This window comes from Balaenoptera physalus (assembly GCF_965194825.1).
Source record: "Balaenoptera physalus genome assembly, chromosome: 7".
Lineage (NCBI taxonomy): Eukaryota > Metazoa > Chordata > Mammalia > Artiodactyla > Balaenopteridae > Balaenoptera > Balaenoptera physalus.
This window is the reverse complement of record NC_138886.1, coordinates 121,960,897-121,983,227: the sequence shown is the minus strand read 5'-3', so window position 1 is coordinate 121,983,227 and position 22,331 is coordinate 121,960,897. Positions and strand designations below refer to the sequence as shown.

Here is a 22,331-nt window from a genome sequence, read left to right as displayed (position 1 = left end):
TTATTGAAGAAACCTCTTATCACCTAAATCATTATCTTAACTAAGAGTAAATAGCAGACATCAAGATTTTCAGATATGCATCAGGGCACTTGAGCTACCATCTGATATCAAGACAACTGAACAGTCGCAAAATAGTTTTTAAATGTTTTGCTAGAATTCAACACAGGATGAGTTTTAAGGGTCTACAGAGACTATCTGGCATTTTTGATCAGAGAAGCTTTTGTAAAATTTTCTAATTCTAGGTTACTTCAAGTTGGGGGAGCTGGATTACTAATAATGATTATGAACTTGGAGTAAATATTTTCAGTAAAAAAAAAAAAAAACCCCAGGTAATTGTGTTTACAAGACAGTTGAGGTACACCTAATAATTACTCTATTAGAATGGAGCTGTTCTGAAAACATTACCTGCGTTGGACGCAAAGAACTTGCCAACTCCTCAAATCCTAAATAACTAAGGCATCTGGCTATGAGTTGCCGATCTGCCTCTTGCAAAAGTTCTGAGTATTTTTCCATCACGGAGTAGATCCTTTTCATCATTTGAACAGCTATACTTAAATCTTTTGTGGTTTCACCTTGGTAAAGAATAAACAGCAAAACTGTTATAAAGGCCATCAAAAATAATAAATGTTTGATTGTCCAAGATTAGTCACTCAGGCTATCAACCTGACCCAATTAAATTCATTGTCTTACTTAGCATTAATGGAGGTTTTGGAATACAGAAAACTCAATAAAATGAAAATGCAACTAAACACATTCCAACATCTCTGTGGAAAACTGAGATGTAGCTCTGTAAGTGTTGGGGAAAAAAAGAAACATCTTGTAGCTCATGATAGAAATAAGATCACTAAAGCCCAAGTTGGTCTAAGTTCTAAGGAATACAAATCTTTCCCAACTATTATTTTCATGCCTTCTCTACTATGTTCAAAGAAAAATGTCCAGATGAGTTTAAATATCTGGTTAAAAACTTGGCAACATTTATTGAATCCTAATGGTGACCAGAGATAAGTATCTGGTGTAATCACTGGAGCCTTCAAATTCAATCAGTCTGTTACACCTGCCAGATCCAAACGTTGCTAATCCCCGTCCATTTCTTTCCAGTCACATACATCCTTTCTAGACCTCCTCACGGCTGGTCTTTTCATACTTCACATGTTAGGGCAGTTTTGATTCGCCCTTTCTTCCAATCAACCTACATTTTATCTATTTAACAAATATTACCAAACACATACTGATGCTATAAAGGCTACAAAAGAAATTTAAGCCACTGTTAATCCTGATCTCTCTCAGGCCAACTGCAAATCCTGACACAACATCTTAATTAGAGAGACCCACAGAGGCCAAATCTTACGCTTCTCACAGGGATGGAATCCTCAGGGAAGTCTGTCGTTGCAGGGGCAGACTGAAGTTTGTAGAATGACGGGGTGGGGGGGAGAAGAACCCCCAGTGACCCCGTGTTCAACGGATTCAAGTGTGGAGATGACTAAGACAGACAGGTCAATGAGGTGTACTCGGAAGGACTGTCAGTTTGGAGGCATACTGGTCCCTCATCATGTCACCTGCCATCAACTTACACGTCTCTACCCAGCCATGTTTCTCCCTTACCTGCCTCTTCCTGCCTCTTCTTTCCTTTTCTACTATCTATTGTAGCAGTTGTAAAGTAGAGCACATGGAAACCACAACAACTTCTGGAAGAACTCAGCATGCCAGGCAAACACGGTCCGAGTTTTGCCCAGAAAGAAAATGTTTGCACTTCAGATCTCAGAGATGAATGACAGACTCTCCCTGGGACCTCGCCATCTGTGGGTCCCCTTAACGATGCCCACAACTCTCTAAGTGGCTGTTTGTAAACTTTGACTGGGAATTGATTTGAATTTTTTTATTGGAATGTAGTTGATTTACATTGTTGTGTTAATTTCTGCTGTACAGCAAAGTGATTCAGTTATACATATACATTCTTTTTCATATTCTTTTCCAGTAGTTTCCTGTGCTCTACAATAGGACCTTGTTGTTTATCCATCCTATATATACTAGTTTGCATCTGCTAATCCCAAACTCCCAATCCTTCCCTCCCCCTCTCCTTGGCAACCACAAGTCTGATCTCTATGTCTGCATGTCTGTTTCTGTTTTGTAGGTAAGTTCATTAGTGTCATATTTTAGATCCCACATGTAAGTGATAAGGAATTGATTTGAATTTGCTTATGAATGTGCTGTATCTTTGCTATTGGGGCCCCCTTTGAGACTTCATTGCTCATTGATAAAATAGAGGTAATAGTACTTAGAGGAATTCTCCAAGGACAAAATCAGATAATGCATCTAAGGCTTCTCTAAGCCTTCTAACACAAACTTCCAGTTAATAAATAACAGCTATCATCATTAGATTTTTATTCTTCTCCAATGTATTCAAACAAACAAATCAACAAGAACTCACAGCCACATACCTTCACCACGGCAATGTTCTTTCCACGCTCTCAAGCAGGCAGTAATCCCCACCATTTCAACTCGAAATTTCACTGAGCTACTTTTACATGATTTCAAAAAATCTTCTAGGTTCTTTATTCCAGAGTTTAAATTCTCTTTCATTTCCTCCTCAATAGAAAAGGACAGAACATTCCATTTTTTCTCTTCTTTTTGTTCTTCCTTGGCAAATAGCCTCTCCTTATTCTCTCTAGTAATTTTTTCAGCCTTGGTCTCCTGCCCAAAAAAAAGAAGGATACATGTCATAAAACAAGTTGGAAATAGTCCAAGATGGCATTGCATGAATGAGACAATAGTTTTAAGTGTATATTGATTATTTTGAATGTCATCCCGTTCTTGACAAGGCACAATTTTCATTTCAGTGTCTGTTTCTTAACATTGAAGTCTCTGTGAATTGAAATCTTTGGACAATCCAATTTAATGACTATAAAGCCTCTGTGCAGATAATTTTTCTAGATTTCTAAGTGGTGTAGGTTATAAATTGAAGAGTAAATGTAATACAATCAGAAACACCAGGACCCTGGTTTTTCTGTCTCCTGATCTCTCGGGAATTGGTTTTCCTCTTCCATCCCCCATGGTCACCTCCCTACCCCAACTTGTGCTTCTAGAAATTTCTTCCACAAAGCCTTGCTCAACTCTCCCAGCCTGAGTACGTATTCCTCCCCTGCCCGGGCGTCTCTCTATCAAATGCTCATCACACGCAATGCAGTTGTGATTTTCCTTGTCATGAGACAGGAATGTGCCATAGTTGTTGGTGTGTCCCAAGCACAGCACAAGTTCATCCTCTTTTATGGGTGAATGAGGAAGGGGCAGGTGGGAAGGAACATCATAAATAAACCGGTTTGCTCTATCTAGACAAGCATTTCCAACCAACTTACACACAATATAGACCCACTTCTACTACACTTTTACCTACCTGACCTATTAATGTGCAAAGAAAATTAGAGAACTGTTGTATCCGTAAGAGAACACTGACAAACCTTCCATTATTCTGCTTAGTCATGAAACTCACATCTAAACTTTGCCTTTAATGAAGTCAATTTTCATTGCCATCACTTTCTCAGTATTTAATTTGAATCAGTGGAGTTTCGCCAATGTTTCAACTTCCCAAATGTACTGTCCTGGGATAACTCGGCATGGTTCTGTCTCAAGAGGACAAGAACAAGCCCTGGCTCTTTGCCAGGTACAATGTGTTTGTTTTAGCTTGAAGTGTTACTGGAAGAGCACATTTACACGGTGCTAAGGTTGTTTAATCTCCACGAGACAATTTATTTAATTTCCAATAATGTAGAGGATTAAAAAAACATGAAATTTTTTTCAGTCTTTATACCTTACACTAGGTAATTAGAATTTTTGCCAACTTTCTATTTTATAACCTCTCTCGAAAAAAAAAATAACTATATAAAAGAAGCTTTTCAGTAAATAAAAAAGGAATCGTTGTAATTGGATGGTCTCACTAAAGATAAAATTGGCTGTGAAAATAAAAAGGAGGTTGTCGCCACGAGGAGAAAAACCAAGACCACCAAGCTGGGCCTGAGGTGGCTGCTTGTTGACTATTAAAGCAAAAGTCCTCATGTCTGCTCAAATATTTTTTTAACTTTAGGCATAACTGAAAAATCGTAGGATATTGAAAGTGTACATCATGGTGGCTTGATATACATGTACACTGTGGAAGGGTTCTCCCCACTGAGTTAATTTACCCACTCATCAACTCACATATTTATCTTTTTGGGGAGGAGGGGAGGTGAGAATATTTAAAATCTACTCTCTTAGCAAATTCAATGATATGATACAGGGTTATCCACTCTAGTCACCATGTTTCTCCTCTCTGTTTCTATGAGTTTGACCTTTTTTTTCTTTTGGATTCCACGTGTAAGTTACACCACGCAGTATCTGCCTTCTCTGTCTGACCTACAGCACTTAGCACCTGTAGGTTCAACCACGCTGTCACAAATGGCAGAATTTCCTCCTTATAACTGAATAATATTCCAATATATATATAGACCACATCTTCTTTATCCATTCATCCTTTGTTGGATGCTTACATTGTTTCCGTATCGTAGCTGCTGTGAATAATGCTGTAATGAACATGGGAGTGCAGAGATCTCTTCTACATCCTGTTTTCTTTTCTGGGATAAATACCAGAAATGGGAATGCAGGACTATATAGTAGTTTAATTTTTAATATTTGGAGGAAATATACTATTTTCCATAGTGGCTGCACCAATTTACATTCCCACCAACAGTGCACAAGGGCTCCCTTTCCTCCACATCCTGGCCAACACTTGTTGTTTCTTGCCCTTTTGATGATGGCCATTCTGACAGGTGTGAGGTGATATCTCATTGTGGTTTTGATTTGATTTCCCCTATGATTAGTGATGTTGAGCATCTTCTCATGTGCCTGTTAGCCATCTGCATGTCTTCTTTGGAAAAATATCCATTTAGTTACTCTGCCCATTTTTTAATCAGATTGTTCTATTTTTTGCTATTGAGTTGTATGAGTTTTTTGTATATTTTAGATATTAACCCTTTATCAGATATATGATATGCAAATATTTTCTCCCATTCTGTAGTTAGTTGCCTTTTCGTTTTTTGTTTTTTTTTTTTAATAAATTATTTATTTATTTATTTATTTATTTTTGGCTGCGTTGGGTCTTAGCTGCTGCACGGGCTTTCTCTAGTTGCAGAGAGCAGGGGCTACTCTTCGCTGTGGTGCGCGGGCTCCTTCTCATTGCTGTGACTTCTCTTGTTGCGGAGCACCGGCTCTAGGCCCGCAGGCTCAGTGGTTGTGGCGCATGGGCTTAGTTGCTCCATGGCATGTGGGATCTTCCCGGACCAGGGCTCGAACTCGTGTCCCCTGCATTGACAGGCAGATTCTTAACCACTGCGCCACCAGGGAAGCTGCCCGCCTTTTCGTTTTTTTGATGGTTTCCTCTGCTGTGAAGAATCTTCTTAATTTGATACAGTCTCACTTGTCTATTTTTGCTTTTGTTACCCTTGCCTTTGGTGTCAAATCCAAAAAATCATCACCAAGACCAATGCTAAGGAGCTTACAGCTTATGCTTTCTTCTAGGACTTTTACAGTTTCAGGTCGTGAAGTCTTTGATCCATTTTGAGTTAATTCTTGTGTATAGTATAAGACAGGGTTCCAAGCCTCATTCTTTTGCATGTAGCTGTCCAGGTTTCCCAACAGCATTTATTGAAGAGGCTGTCTTTTCTCCATTGTATATTCTTACCTCCTTTGTCATAAATTAATTGACCATATATGCTTGAGTTTATTTCTGGGCTCTCTATTGTGTTCCATTGACCCATGTACCTGTTTTTATGCCAATACCATACTGTTTTGATTACTATAACTTTGTAATATAGCTTGATATCAGGGAGTGTGATGTCTGTAGATTTGTTCTTTTTCCTGAAGATTGTTTTGGCTATTCAGGGTGTTTTATGGCTCCATACAAATTTTAGGATTGTTTGTTCTATTTCTGTGGAAAATGCCATTGGAATTTTGATAGGGATTGCATTAAATCTATAGATTGCACTGGGCAGTAAAGACATTTTAACAATACTCTTTCTTCCAATCCATGAGCAGCACAGACTATCTTTCCATTTATTTGTATCCTCTTCAATTTCTTTCATCACTGTCTTGTAGTTTTCAACATACTGTAACCTCCTTGGTTAAATTTATTCCTAGGTATTTTATTCTCTTTGATGCAATTGTAATTGGGACTGTTTTCTTAATTTCTGCTTCTGATAGTTCATCATTAGTGTATAGAAACACAACAGATTTTTGTGTATTGATTTTGTATCCTGTGACTTTACTGAATTCATTTATTAGTTCTAACAGTTTTTTGGTGGGGTTTTTATATAATATACTGTCATCTGCAAACAGGCCGTGTTACTGCTTTTCCAATGTGGATGCCTTTTATTTCTTTTACTTGCCTAACTGCTCTGGCTAAAACTTCCAATACTATGTTGAATACAAGTGGTGAGACTGGGCATCCTTGTCTTGTTCCTGATCTTAGAGAAAAAGCTTTCAGGTTTTCAGCTTTATCATTATATAATGACCTTCTATCTCCCTTATTACAGTCTTTGTATTAAAGTCTATTTTCTAAGGTATAAGTATAGCTACCCCTGCTTTCTTTTGGTTTCCGTTTGCATGGAGTATCTTTCCCATCCCTTTACTTTTCTAAAAACGTAGCATGGAAAGCAACTATCAAAGGGATTGAACAAATAACAATAAAGAAGGACAATGAAAAGTAAAAAAATATTTGATAGAATGAATATAACCTACCTGTATCTTTTTGCTCTTGGGTTCACAGAAATTCTTCTTTGGCTTGATAGCTTGAGGTACAACAAATTTTGAAGAGACTGATTCTAATGACTCCCCATAAAATCGTTGAAAACGATGATACATTTGCAAATATCTAAGATGACGAGGATCTCTAGATTTTTCTGGAAAAGAAAAGACTTAAAATGCAACACTACTACATATTTTCAACAGCGTTCTCACTAATCCTTCACACCATCCCACACACACGTGCACTTTTCTTTTTAGTTTGGAACAGTAACTTAGGCTGATGACTTTTGTTAAAGAAGGAATCTTAAATCACACTACCTCTTGTCCACAGAATGATTCCTTACTTTATTTGAAGGATGCAAGCGACAAAACACCCTTTCACTGTACACTTCTCAAAGCAAATATCAGGATGCTACAAAGAATGACAGATTCTGGGCATCACTTCTGTTCTGTGCCCTGTGAATGAAGTTAAGAAGGGGGAAGGTAGGGCTTCCCTGGTGGTGCAGTGGTTGAGAATCCACTGCCAATGCAGGGGACATGGGTTCGAGCCCTGGTCTGGGAAGATCCCACATGCCGTGGAGCAACTAAGCCCGTGCACCACAACTACTGAGCCTGCGCTCTAGAGCCCGCGAGCCACAACTACTGAGTCCACGTGCCACAGCTACTGAAGCCCATGCTCTGCAACAAGAGAAGCCACCACAGTGAGAAGCCCGTGCACCACAACGAAGAGTAGCCCCCGCTCGCCGCAACTAGAGAAAGCCCGCGCACAGCAACTAAGACCCAACGCAGCCAAAAATATAAATAAATAAATAAATTTAAAGAAAAAAAAAAAGAAGGGGGAAGGTCAAGGCCAAATCAGGAAGCTATCCATCTAGGGTATCATGGCTTCTTGTATCACTTGACAGAAAAATCCTTACTCCAGACCATGGCCACAGAGCCAAGAACTTGGCAGCTCAGAAAGACTCACTGTGGAAAAATCCAATGACATAGGAAATCCCAACACTCAAGGTCTGACTTACTCCCATCCCCAGAGAAAACTACAGCACTCACTTCAAGGGCCTAGTTAAGCAGGCTGATTTTTCTATATCTGTATCTACATATGTAAATCAAACGGCTCCGAAGGATGTTAATGATTAATCTAAAAACTCCCTTGTATTTTTCAGGATATTAGTAGTTGTTTATAACAGCAGGCTGGGAAGTGTTTCGTGGGAACATGCTTACTAGGTCCACTCTTAGGTTCTTCTGAAGGTAAGTTCTGTCCACTGGAAGAAGGGTGGGGGTGAGCATGGGGTAGACAAAAGAAGACAAGGGATGAGCCGGGGAGAAGGGTCCCTAAGTCAGTCTCGGCTGACTTGCTCTCAGTGGTGCCACAGCCTCCATCCTGAGCGTGAAGGTGGGTAAACTGCTGCCCTTGTTATGGGTGACATGAAAGCAGCTGCAACTGCTTGAAAGCCTATAGCCTCAATATTTCTGCCATCAAGGAGCACACAGATGTCTTAAACTATAAACTGTCTTAGCTTAAAACAGCTTCTAACTTTTGTGGGACAAATGCCATCTCTGTGCACTTGCTCTTAAGACAGCTGTGTGCCCGTGTACACGTGACTGTCAGCAAAGTGGGGCTCTTTCCTCACCCTCTTTACTGACATATATCTACATATCGTGTACATTATTGTTATTCAAGAAATACAAAAATTTTTCATTGTAACATAAAAGGCAGAGAGTGAAATAGATTTTAAGGTATTTCACCAGAATCGCAGGACTCACCATCAAAGTGACCCCTTGTCCTGTCATAATCATCACTAAGGGGTTTGTGGGAATGCCAGTGCACGAGCTCATCAAATTCTTTCTGCTTGACCAGTGAAGTTACAATAGGATCATCGCTATGAGATGAAAAGAAATATAGGCACATTTTAAATTGCATGCCTCCAAGTATAGCACAGCATAGATCTCATTTTTTAATAATTTTTAAAAAAAATCATAGCCACCTTTCCTCCTTCCGAGATATAATGTGGGTGGTAGAATCCAAAGAGCAGTTTATTGGGGCTTCAGAACCCAGAATCCACCCCATATCTCGTGCCATCGACATCAACAAATATTCATCCACTCATTCATTAATTACAAACACACAGCTGGAATGATTTTACTCTTAGGTTAAAACTATGTTGATTTTTAAGCTAGTTATGATCACAAGACATTGGTAAATTTGAAACTAAACTCATTATGTGTTACAAACACATGTTACATCTAATATAACCTCTTTATAAATAATCTGTCGAACTTTGTAAAAGCTTTAATGAGTAATTCATCCATTCCACCCAGTGGCCCCCATACCTCGTTAGGAAAGGCAAATCTTTCAAAATGTCCCCAGCAAACTTATCAACCACCTGACATGACACTGGAATAAAACCCAAATTAGCCATCTTTTCCTTGGAGGTATCTGTAAAAAAGTAGTAAGACAAGGTCAAATGTGAAACTTCAATACAGCAATGTTACACATCATTTTCTAAAATTTCACATTTAAAACAACATCATGTTTCATTGATCTTATTTATTTACATTAATCAATTCCAGCCCTTCCCATAAAGCCATTTTCCACATTAAAACATTCTGGAACACAGCAGAATATAAAGAAATAGGCAGCATTTAGGCATGTAGGTAGGTAGATAGAAGGATAGATAGACGGATGGATGGATGGATGGATGAACAGATACACTGACAGACAGAAAAACACCTATGTTTCCTATTTCAAACGTTTGTTCCTTTTCTTAGTTCCTATTATGAGACAAGGAATTTAAATATGGAAGTCTCACTCAGAAATCTCTTACATATATACTTTTATAAAATAAAAAAGTAGGGGGAAAATACAGATGTCAATGAAATTATGTGATATCATTAGTCTTCTCTTACATCCTCCTTGATGTTATGCCCATGTACACCTACATATGATAGATGGATATCACACGTCACATATTGATCGTATATACAATAGCTGGCTAACAAATGTCCCTTTATCCAGTGTCTGGTTCATAATTCTATGTGAGCTGCAATTGCTCTGCTCGTTATTTCCTTGACGTTCACTGTTCCTGCGTTTGCCTGAAACCTTCCTATGAGTCCCTACAGCTCTCCCTGAGCACTTTCTTCTTACAGCCTTGGGTGCAGCCAGAGTCCTAAGGATTTCATGCCCCCCGAGACTTGAAGAAAGTCACAAGGTAAATACCCCAGCTACCTTGCTCTTTGGGTAAGACATCTCCAAAGTGGTTTGCACACAGTTCTAGGATTACCAGTAAAATTTACCTGTAGTTGCCCACGTGGAAACCTACTCATTAACACGCCCTGCACTGACTGTGTTTTCTTCCTGGTATTGCCTAAGCACTCCCTTATTGGATCTTCCTGGGACCAATAAACTCCTTGCTCTCAAGCGTCTTTGTCTGGTGGAACTCATCCTGACATAATGAAAGGGGATATATATTCTTCCCCTGTACTCTGAAAAATACACTTGTATCAATACATCCCCAACCCCCCTTAGCTTTCTTTGTCACTTTCCATCTGGAGTCATTTTATTCTTCCTGAAATTCATGATATAGAAATGTCTCCAGTGATGAAAGGATGATGGATAAATCAGCGTTTGTATTTTGAAAAATGTCCACGCTACTCATTTCTTAAACTGTATTTTAAGAATAACATACGATTTCATTATGTTCTGACTTCTATCATGATATTTGGGAAAGTCTATTATTAGAAACTAATTTTTATTCCTTTGTAAGTAACTCTGGTCCTTTTAAGATATTTATTTTTTACATTCTCTAATCCCACTGCATCGTGCCTAGTGTGTATTTGTGTGTGTGCATGTGCATATGTTTGCTTTGTCCCACTCGGGACTCATCATACGCCCTGAGTGTGCAAATCCCTGTCTTTCATCATCCAGGCAAATGCCAGCCACGGTCTCGTCAAATACGGCCCAATCTACACTGGCTCGGCCTCTCCTTCCAAATCTCCAAATGAATGAAAGGTTAGACAGCTTCATTCTGTCTTCCATGTCTTTTAACATGTATTTTATCATTTTTTCTCTCTATTTCTTTTGTTTGTTTTCCGGTTCTTTTAAAATTTCTCCAGCTTGAGATATAACTGACATGTAACCCTGTGTAAATTTAAGGTATGTAACGTGTTCATCGCTATTGTACCTGTAGTTCTTTTGATCTACTTCTAGCTCACAAATTCTCGCTTTAGCCAAATCCAATCAGCTTTTGAACCTATCCATTGACAGTCTTTTCATTTCTACAACTTTGATTATTTTAAAATGTGAAGATGTTTTCTATCATTTTGTTATTTTTTCATGTTTCAAATTTCATATTTTATTTCTTCAAGCATTTTTAAACACACATATAGTATATTCTACTTTTGGTAATTACAAAATCTGAAATACTTAAGAGTTCTCATTTTGCAGCTTACTGTTTGTCTGGGGGCTTATTTCTCTGCTGTTTATAAATTTGCATGTGCACTCGTATGTGGCAGAGAAGCCCTGTAAAACCAGGGTATATGATGATGTTCCTCTACAGAGAACACGCCAGATTCCTTTGATCGCTTTAAGGTTATTTTCCGGCTTAGAGTTGTCTTGACTCTGCTGACTGAGTACACTGAAACCCAGATTCTTAGGAGGGCAGACCTACAATTAGAAATTCTCAGAGTGACCCAGAGATCAGTCTCTCCCTTCATGTTTGGCTCCTGGAATTTCCCTCCTATTGTTTTGAGCTTGCTTACGATTTTGTAAAAAGATGTTTGGTCTCTTATCTAACATTTCCATCATTACGCACAAGAGATTTTTCACTTGATCTACACTTCCAGATTGATAGAAATGGAAGTCACATATATCTGGCTTTCTTAAAAATTGGCAACAACATTAGTTACAAGGAAAACACATCACTGTTCAAAATTATACTCAAAGTATTATCGCCCCCAAGGATATGACAATATAGGTCATTTTAAATGCATAGTACCCGAAAATTATTTATACTTGCAACATTTAGTTACTGGTGCTTTCAAAACATTTTCAGAGGAACGATGCTTTTATTTCAAATTAATTTAGAGATTTATTACCTTTGATTGGTGATGGATCCTTTTTAAGAAAAGGAAATTGTTTTGTTCTCAGAGGAAATGGCTTTCCAACATCAAACTTTGTGACCAACTTTGATACAGTATCCCAGAGATGTTCATAATCTTTCATAATGACATTTCCCAAATTCAAATGTAGCCCTACATGAGTTCAAAGTAGTAAACACTGAAAGTCATTCACACATACACAGAAGCACACATTTTGACTAAATTCACAGAGCTCTGAAATACTTGTCAAACAGTGAAATTTTCTGTGAGTGCCACACTGAACCTAGAGCCAAACGGTCCCTAGTGTTGACTGTGGGACTGGAGACTTTAAAGTTTATCCTGTTTCCGTATTTGATAACTATTAACATTATAACTGTCTTAACTAACAATAACAGATGGTGAATATCTAACTATTCTTCAAGGTAATAAAAAAATGTTATGTCACACATAACTTCATAATCAATAAAACAGAATAAAACTATGATTTTTCAAAAATGAGAAAGTTTGTAGAGGATTGCTAAATTTATTTGTAGCTAACTCATTCTAACACTTGCAATATGTAGGAACCAAATCTTAGAGGTCAAAGAAGCTTCAATAATGCTCAATCAGTTATAGTTCTCTTAAAATGTCTTTTATTTTTCTTTGACTACGAATAAACAGCAGAAGATTTCTTCTAATAAAATTATTCAAAGAAAGAAAAATTAATTATATACAATAAATATATAAATCAGCTTTATCTTTGGAAAAACTTAAAATTCCCTAAATATCTAATAGTAGTACATGATTACATTAATTAGAGTAAATATTCTGAAAAATGTTCTGCATATATTTAACTGAAAAATTCACCTGTTAAAATTATCTAGAAATGCCAAGTTCCCAAAGATGTATTTTTTCCAAAAATACTTGTGGAGTAATATTAAGTTAAAAATATTTTAGGGCTTCCCTGGTGGCGCGGTGGTTGAGAGTCTGCCTGCCAATGCAGGAGACGCGGGTTCGGGCCCTGGTCTGGGAGGATCCCGCATGCCACGGAGCGGCTGGGCCCGTGAGCCACAGCTGCTGGGCCTGCGCGTCTGGAGCCTGTGCTCTGCAGCGGGAGAGGCCGCGACAGTGGGAGGCCCACGACCGCGATGAGGAGTGGCCCCCGCTCGCCGCAGCCGGGGAAGGCCCTCGCACAGAAACGAAGACCCAACACAGCCAAAAATAAATAAATAAATAAATAAATAAATTTAAAAATATTTTAAAATACAACATTCACTCTGATTGCAACTAAGTAACACTTATACACATGCATAAACAAATATCTGAAAGAAAATGACTGCTATATGTTGCAAGTATAGGAAAAGAATTTTGAAGCTTTAAATCCTTTATAATGTTTATTTCTGGGTAAAGGCATAATTATTATAACATACTAGGGTGGTACCTTGAACACTTTCATTTTCATAGTAAAATGCTATATTCTTCAATAAAAGCTCATCACTTAAGTCGGAAAGGTGAGTTAAATTCAGATTCCAAGATTCAAAAACGTCTATATTACTTAGGATGAAGTATTCACACCACTTTTTCTGAAATTGGAAATAAAAACCAAGTTAGTGACAATTTTTATATTAGCAAGAAGCTAGAATACTTCAAACATCTCAATAATCCAACTGAAAGGCAAGTGGGCTGGGCTCTTCCCATTCTTACGGATGTGAGCCCTTCCAGGCTGGGTCATAATGAACGTGTCACACCTTGAAAGATTAAAATAAAATCAGGCTGACCAAGAATAATTCGGTATAGTCCTTATTCCCAATCACAGAAATCCGTACTTGACTCTTACAACTTTTCTCCCACAGATACGGGACTACAGAAATACTTCTGCTTTCAAATGTGCCTCTGTTCTTTCCTCAGGGTTTAATGCTTCCAATGTTACTTTCGGGTCAAAAGAGCATTTAAAACAAGGGCATTTGATTGTTCAGGGCAGACGCGACTCAAGCAACCTCAGCACACAAACCTGGTCCTTCCTTTAGGCAGCGTTCGAGTTTGGGGAGTTGGGCTGAGAGGGAAAAACGGAGGCTTCTCTGCTCTACACACGATAACTCACCCAGGCTCTCCAAAGGTGAATAATCTCTTTATCTATATGGATGTGGAACTTTAACTCAGCGTTATCCAATAGAAGTGGAACGCAGGATAGTACTTTACAGGATAGTAAAGTGCACAAAAGCACAACCACTTGTAGAGGAACCACGCACAGGACAATGCATGCCAGACACATGAACTAACTTATGTGACTGGACATGCGAACACACATTCACACCTTTGAAAGTTCGAAACTTGAAGGTTTGTATGTAGGGGACTTACTGTATTATTATTTTATTTTATTATTATTATTATTTTTATTTTTTTAACATCTTTATTGGAGTATAATTGCTTTACAACTGTGTGTTAGTTTCTGCTTTATAACAAAGTGAATCAGTTATACATATACATATGTTCCCATGTATTATTATTTTAAAAGCCAGGAATTTGGCTTTTGTTTTTCCAATCCCCAAAGTAAGGGCACCTGCCAGTCTAGCTGGAGGCCAGGCTTATGAGGGAGAGGTAGTGCAGAAAAGAGGTTTTCACAGACGTTTTTCACCTGATAGAATTCGGGGAGTCCGTGAACTTGGGTCAGAAAATTACATTTTTATTTTTGCTAACCTGTGGCAAAATTTGTATTTTCTTCCATTGCAAACCCAGACAAAATACCGTCACTCCCAAGCGGTAGCTGGGATTGGGCACCAGTAGGGAGCACAGATGTTTTCATTATAAGCACTGCAAACATATCAAGATATTGTTGACACTCACCATCCATTGAAAGTACGGTATTTATCTGATTATCTAATGTAGTAACAAAGAAGCACATGTGTTACTATATCACAAACGATGCAGTTATAATATTTTGATAAGGGTATTTCACCATAACTGATTTCCCTGTAACCCTAAGAACCTTATTTTAGGCATTTATATTATTCTGAGGAAGGGGCCATAGCATTCATCAGATAGCCATAGGGGCCCCAGAACAAAAAGGCTAATAAGCCCTGAATAATTCCTTTCTGTGTGGTTCTGACACACCTGTCTGCTGAGGATGGAAAAGTGAGGAAGAGGGGACCACAGTGCGGATCGCAGCCTTTCCCGATGAACAAGCACCTCCTCTGCAACCCGGCTCCATGCACGGCTTGACCACAGGATGGAGAAGAGGGCGTGTCCTCGTCACTTCCAACATATCCTCCTACCCCGGCCCAAAAGCCTGCCTTCCATCTGTCTGCTCCATCTGGAAGCCCCTCCTCACCATGCTCCTAGCTCCTCCACGACCCCAAATAACGATGACTTTCCTGCCTGGAGCACAGTTTCACCAGCACCACAGATAACTTCAGCCTCCAAGAGGACGATGCCATCGACACTTCTTGAATGTCTTGTATCCAGTGACGCCCCTCCCCCCTCTGACCCAGGTCACATTCTCCGCGACATACCCGTGACCGTCATCACCAGGACCTGCTCTCCGTCCGTGCCTTGGTTTGGGCTCCCCCATGAAGCAGACCCCGAGCCTCAACTTCAAGGAAAAGCATTAATTTGTGACTGCTCTCAAGAGGCGCCCGTCAGGGGATGCAGAAGTGAAACGGGAAAGAAAAGAAAACCAATAAGGAACATGTTTTCCAACCCATGACCCCTGTGGACAACCAGAGCTTAATTCCACCGGGGAATTCGGAGAGCACAGAGCACATTTCAGGGTTACCTGCCCCGACGTGTAAGGAAGCTGGGGTCTCCTGCACCCAGCCCTCACCTGCCGTCGGTGGGGCATTACACCCCAGCATTTCAGACCCAGAAGATCAAATCTTCAGGCAGAGAGTGGCAGGCATTTCCAGTAAGATGGGAAGTAAAGGAGAGGGAGAGACAGGCCAGGGAACGACAGTCCGTCTGCCTGCCAAGCCCCGAAGAGGGGCTCCTCACGCCCACCACTGGCCCATCCTTCCAGCCCCGTGTAATGGCCGTCACACTCCTTTACTGATCACCCAGGCCCCCCAGGTCAGCAGCCCCTCTCTTCTCTCCCTGCACGATAGGGTCCTTGTAGCTTGTCTCTGGTGCTTTGTTTCCTAGCCCAGCATTTGCACCACCCCCTTGCAAAGATACGAAAACCTCTTTTCCTGTCTTCTTTTCCATAAAATGGTACAAATCCACCAAGGGCGTCCTCCCCGCCTAAACTCTCTTGTTCCTTTCTGTACATATCATCCCATCAGCTGGCTTCCTTGTGCCTACAGCCATGTGGTTAAGACCCACTGGACACAGAAAAGTATATGATCACACATACGGGTGCCACTATAATTCTTTTGTCAAATACGTCAGGGGAAGCCTCCAAAGTGCCAGGCAGGACAGAGTGGTGTGCCTTTCTCAGCAGAGCTTACTCTTCCCCACCTCCAGTAAATACTTCCCACATATTTCACTGTCCTTAAGCTTCCGGGCTTGCTTCCTCGCCATGACTTTGAGCACATGACTTTGAGCACATGACTTTGTCCCTACTTCACAGAGAAAACTCACACCAGCAAGCAGGACCTGTAAACAGACCCTACAACGTCCGTCACGGCCACTCTGTCCCATTCTTTCTTCACTCTCTCCTGTAAGAACGGCCATACCCCTCGCTCCAGAGAAGGGTATCCTCCACACCCCCTCCCCTCTCACCCCACTGTCCCTGTATTTTCATCCTGTCCTCTCTTAGTTTCCACGATCAGCATTTAGACATGCTCCATCTGTCATTTTAAAAGCACTCTTTTTTTAATTTTTTATTTTATATTGGAGTATAGTTGATTTACTATGTTGTGTTAGTTTCAGGTGTACAGCAAAGTGATTCAGTTATACATATACCTATATCCACTCTTTTTTAGATTCTTTTCCTGAATACGTCATTACAGAATATTGGGTAGAGTTCTCTGTGCTACACAGAGGTCCTCGTTAGTTATCTATTTTATACAGAGTACTGTGTATATGTCAATCCCAATCTCCCAATTTATCCCTCCCCCCTTACACACCCTGGTAACCATAGGATTGTCTTCTATGTCTGTGAGTCTGTTTCTGTTTTGTAAATAAGTTCATTTGTACCGTCTTTTTTAGATTCCACATATAAGTGATATCATACGGTATTTGTCTCTCTCTGTCTGACTTACTTCACTCAGTATGACAATCTCTAGGTCCATCCATGTTGCCGCAAATAACATTATTTCAGTCTTTTTAATGGCTGAGTAATATTCCACTGTATGTATGTGCCACATCTTCTTTGTCCATTCCTCTGTTGATGGACATTTAGGTTGATTCTGTGTCTTGGCTGTTGTGAACAGAGCTGCAAAGCACTCTCCGTTGACCCAGGTGCCAGCTCTGCCCTTTGCGTTCCCTTATCCTCAGCCTCTTGCACAGAAAGTCCTCTCCACCGTTGTTTTCCCTCCCACTCACCTGTGAATCACTGACACTGACTTTTCCCCCCATCACTCTGCTCCCCTGCCTCTTGATTCCCATCAGCAGTGAGCCCTGTGCCCTTGAACCCAGTAGACTGTGCTCAGTCCTGGACCCCCTACAGCTCTCGACACACCTGATCCTATTAGCCACGCCCACATTGGGAGACACGGTTCCTGTCTCTCAGAACCGTCCGTTCCCCTCTCTCCTCTCCGTCCCTTTCAGCAGCTCCTTTCCAGCACCTCAGCCTATGCGGGACCACTGCATGTTGGACTTTCTCGGGTCTCTGCCCCGGGCCCTCTTCTCATCTCTCTCCCAACATAATTTCGTCCACTACATGAACATCCGTGGGCTGATGACTCCCAGTCTTTACCTCCAACTCACCCCGCTCTGCTGAGCTCCAAACCAGTATTAACACAGCGCACCTGGTACCTCCATCTGCGTATGTCCTTGGACCCTCAAACGCACTCTTTCCAAAACTGAACACACGGCGGCCTCCACCAGTATCCCGTGGACCATGGCACCCTCCTCTCCCCCCGGAGGCTCAAGAGGAGACTGTCCTCCGACTCCTCCCTGCCCCCGCCGCTCACTCACTAAACCTGTCAGCCCCACACCTCAAATCATGATCGACTGCCCAGCCCTCTGCCCATGCCCTTGTCCCCAACATCAGCACCACTTACAGGCACGGAGGTGACAGTCACCTAACTGGCCTCCCAAGTCCACGTTTCACCTCTCTGATGCGCCCTCCGCACTGAACCTGAGACACTTGTTTTGAAATGAAAGTGCCACTGACCTGCTAGGGACCATCCAGCTGCCTCTCACTGTGCTTGTCATCAGGTTATGTCTCCACCCTCCTAACAGCACCTGCAGGGGCCACGGGGTCTGCCTCTGACCTGCCCCTTCCACTTTGTCCCTTTCCTGTGTTCTCTCTAGTCCAGTGGCACTCGGTCACGCCATCCTCAGCACGATCACACAGGCTGCTTTACCTCCTAGAATCTGGCGTGCAGCCTCCCTCCAGCTTGCTAACTCCTACTCATAGACTTGGGTTACTTAACTTCTCTTCATTTCTTAAGAGAAGTCATCCTTTTCAGATTGAGTTCAGTCTTTGTATTATCAGATTCTAAAGCGTCCTGCAGTTTCTATCCTGCAGGAGTAGTTTTAAAAATTCCTTATCTGTCTCCCTGCAAGATGTAGCTCTGTGAAAGTGCTGGGTGGGCTGGGTGAACACCTTCTTTTCATGTGATCCACACAATGCACGTGCATTAAATAAATATTTGTGGACTGGCTTCCTAACTGATTGGTTCTAAAACACTTTCCTTGAACATTCTCTGTAAGTATCAAGATCCTTAAACAATGTCCATTTAAATTGATCCACTAATCCCATTTCTGGGCATGGAGTCCCCACGTTAAAGGCAAAAGCCTACACACACAGAACCCGGAGAACAGCAGCATTTATAGTACAACCAAAACTCTCTTAATATCCCATAATGAGGAATGAATAATCAAGCCATGGGACATCCATTAAAAAGTAGCCAGCAGCCACTACAAAATGAACTAACCAAGAGTGTGGAAGAAAATAGAAAAATATGTGAAAAGAAAAAATTATCTATATATAATTCCAGGGTTAGAAACAATAACAAATAACAGAAAAAAGGTCTACGCATTTAAAACAGAATAAACCAAAATATTAACAGTTACCAGAATTGACTTGAGTGGTGGGCCTCTGGGTAAGATTTTCTTTTGCTTTTGCTATTTTTTTAAAGTCTACAGATTTCCTCTAAATGTCCTCTAGAATAGGCGAAGATAATCAACTATTACACTGATTTCTTCAACTGCGCTCAAGAACAGAACATGACAGAAGCCATCTCTTATAGTTGATGACACAAAATCCTGATCTTGACACAGACCAGAAGGGGGGCTATGATACACCCCCTCAGGCTGAAGACACACCAAGCTGTTGGTTTTTACCACCCAGAGTTGTTGAAGTTGGGAAGTGACTTATTTAGGCCCTTACACCTCTAAAGCTGCCAAAGGGCTGCCACTGTTCCCATACAAATCTGTTTTTGAAGGTCATTGTGGTTTTTCTACATCTAATAATTGAAACAAAAAAATAAACTAATCAAGAGTATACTTACCATTGTTAAGAAAGTCTGAAGGTCCTTAATCCAGTGGGAGGTGATGAATCTGGTACATGCTCTTTGGGAAAGAGGTAAGTGGAGGAGAAACGCCACGCTGAGACAGTGCAGTCTACACCAATCTGTCACCCCCTCCAGGGTGGGGCAGTTCCTCTCCGCCTGCATCAAATAAAGAAGGTGGGTCAGAGGACCGCGGCCAGGACACCGCCTGATGCCTGGGCGCCTCGGAGAAGGTGCAGCCGCACCACGTGGGCGGGAACCACACGCTCTCACGCTGTTCACTCTGCATTTTTGCGAAAGTTCTTTTCTTCACATAACACACATGTTGGGTAAGAGGGACAGGGAACCGCCAGCTTAGTAGCAGTTTACATAAAGCAACTTCCTGTGTTCTTAGTTGAGCCCAACTTCACATGAGCTGACCCAGCAGCGCATGAAGTCAGGAGCTCACAGGATTCTGCACGGGGGGGCCACACGTGAAATGCACCGTCTCTTCTCTCCCAGGCGCCCTATTTTAAAGGTTATATGGGAAACTACCAGGGTGAGGAAACCGGTACGATCTGAAAACGTACCCAAGTGGAAACAGGGTAAAAGAGTGGGCATATTTAACCTGATGGGACAATGTTTGCAGGGCTGTCACTGGAACCAGACTGAGGCTTGTTCAGTGTGCCTCCACAGAGCCAGACGGGGCCCAACGATGAGAAGCCCCAGAGACACAAGTGCTTTAGTATCACTTCTGTGATCATTTAAAATGGCATGCCTAGCCATCTACGTTATTTTGCAAAGACACTATTCAAGCAGACCTAAAGGACACTGGAGAAAGACGATGAGCCCTGTTCGTTTCTGAAACTATGAAAGAAAGAGACCAAACCGCGTTTCTCTTTCATAAGAATCTTCAACCAGGAGTTCCCCAGCGCTCAGGTTGTAAACAACACAGTACGTGTACACGTGTGTGTCTGAGTGCATGCGTGCACGTGTGCCGACACACAGGGATGGCTAGTTGGTTGGAGAACAAACCCACAACAGTCAATAGAGTCTCAATGGCCTCCGTCAGCCCTACAGAAGTTGTGGCTTTAGCATCTGTCCAGCCAGGACAGCAGGAAGGTCCTTGCACAAGGCAGTGGACAGAGTGGAGCTTGGATAAGACAGACAGACCCGGTTTCAATCCACACTGTATTTCATCCTTGGGTTTGACGAATGTTCCCTGGACTCTCTGAACCTCAGTAAGAATCACAGCACCTCCCTTTAACTGCTGTCATGAAGATTTAATGGCACAAGGCATGTAAGAGCCCAGAACATCATCAGGGGGTAAACTCTCACCAAGGGCCACTTTCTTATCTTCCTCTGGAGGGCTGGACACCTTTGACTAAAAATGTACTAAGGGAAACATCTGTGAGTAGAACACCAACCCATCTAACAGCACAATAGATGTTTCAGTAAAATCAAATAAATAAATAAAATTTCACTGGTGTTTCATGGTAAACGTATCACACCTGTTGGATGTTAGCTTTCTGAGCATCGGTGGTCTTCGATCTGTTTTCTAAAAAGTGATGGTATAAACTCAAAGACAAGGAGCACGAAGTAACACAAAGAACTTGCCGAATGTCAGATCCTTCCGGCCACAGTTGCTTAAGCAGAGAAATAGTTTCACATGCCTGTCACAGAAGGAAATGGTAAAATGTCGTGATATTTAGAAAAATATTTTCAATCATAAGTGATCTTACTAGAAGAACTCATACAGAAGAGAAAAATAGATATGACTACACAAAACTATAAACATTTCTGTTTAAAGGAAGAAACAAAATTCAAAATGGGAAAATAATAAGTATTTCAATGAAATTATTACAAGTTTAAATATGTAAAGAGCTCCTATAAATCAATAAAACATCTAAGCCTTTAATAAGAGATGAGCATGTAATTCACAAAATACAAATATTAATAAAAGTGTTCAACCATTTTAGTAACAAAAAGGATAATTAGATAGCATATTTTTACTTTCAAATTAGCAAAGTATATTTTAAGGATAATAGCACTGGAAATCATGTGACGTGTCATTTCTCTTATATTTGCAAATCAGAGTATAGATAGGCACAGAGTTACTGCAAAGCTATTTGGCAATACATATGATTATCGTTATGTATGTTGATACTTTCTGATTGACTATGCAAGTTCTAGGTATGCAGGTTAGGTAAGTCATACAAAATGTGTACCAAGATTTATGCTCTAAGATGTTCATCACAAAGTTATCTGTTAAAGCCAATTTTCAAACAATTTAAATGTTCAGCATTAGAGAAATATTAGGCATCCAGTAAAAATAAAATTTGTGAAGAATTTTCTGATAATCAGAAAAAGTGGTGTATTAAAGTCTGTTATTAATATGTTTGTCTGTTAATATTATTATACTGATATTAATTTCCTGGTTTGACAAACGTACCTTGGTTACATCAGATGTTAACACTGAGGGCGGAAGCTGGGTGAGAGGTATATGAGAACTCTGAACTATGTTTGCATTTTGTTAATAATTAAACAATTCATTCAAATAAAAAGTTTTTTAAAAGTTTCAGTACCTCTTCCATCATATTTTTCCATTTTAAATTTCCAAAAAGACGTCCTAATGCTAAATCTCTACATTTCTCCAATTGCTTAATCAGGGTTTTATAAGCATTCTCAATGTTCTTTTCATTCTGCAAAACGAAGGCAAGTCACATAAATCGTCATAAATAATACATCACATTACTTTCCAACTAAAGAAAATCATATATTGAAGATACTATTGTTACAATATATTCCTAAGTAAAAAAAAAAAAATACACTAATGTAATTACAGATCATCAACAATGCTTTTAAAGCCTGCCAAAGAGCACTAGGTTGTCT

The 22,331-nt window shown here is 40.5% G+C and overlaps 1 protein-coding gene across 2 annotated transcripts in view; it reads right to left on the bottom strand.

Moving 5' to 3' along the window:
* LOC309663991 (putative ATP-dependent RNA helicase DDX60) overlaps nucleotides 1-22,331 on the bottom strand; it is an 89,731-nt gene that overhangs the window by 56,566 nt on the left and 10,834 nt on the right. For both annotated transcript variants that reach the window (XM_082468816.1, XM_082468817.1), the window contains exons 6-15: nucleotides 22,025-22,141; nucleotides 20,951-21,112; nucleotides 19,461-19,619; nucleotides 13,289-13,430; nucleotides 11,866-12,021; nucleotides 9,103-9,208; nucleotides 8,536-8,651; nucleotides 6,766-6,926; nucleotides 2,439-2,691; nucleotides 406-572 (exon numbers count right to left, since the gene is read on the bottom strand). In XM_082468816.1, the coding sequence (XP_082324942.1) occupies nucleotides 406-572; nucleotides 2,439-2,691; nucleotides 6,766-6,926; nucleotides 8,536-8,651; nucleotides 9,103-9,208; nucleotides 11,866-12,021; nucleotides 13,289-13,430; nucleotides 19,461-19,619; nucleotides 20,951-21,112; nucleotides 22,025-22,141 (1,539 nt within the window). The remainder of the gene's footprint in view (nucleotides 1-405; nucleotides 573-2,438; nucleotides 2,692-6,765; nucleotides 6,927-8,535; nucleotides 8,652-9,102; nucleotides 9,209-11,865; nucleotides 12,022-13,288; nucleotides 13,431-19,460; nucleotides 19,620-20,950; nucleotides 21,113-22,024; nucleotides 22,142-22,331) is intronic.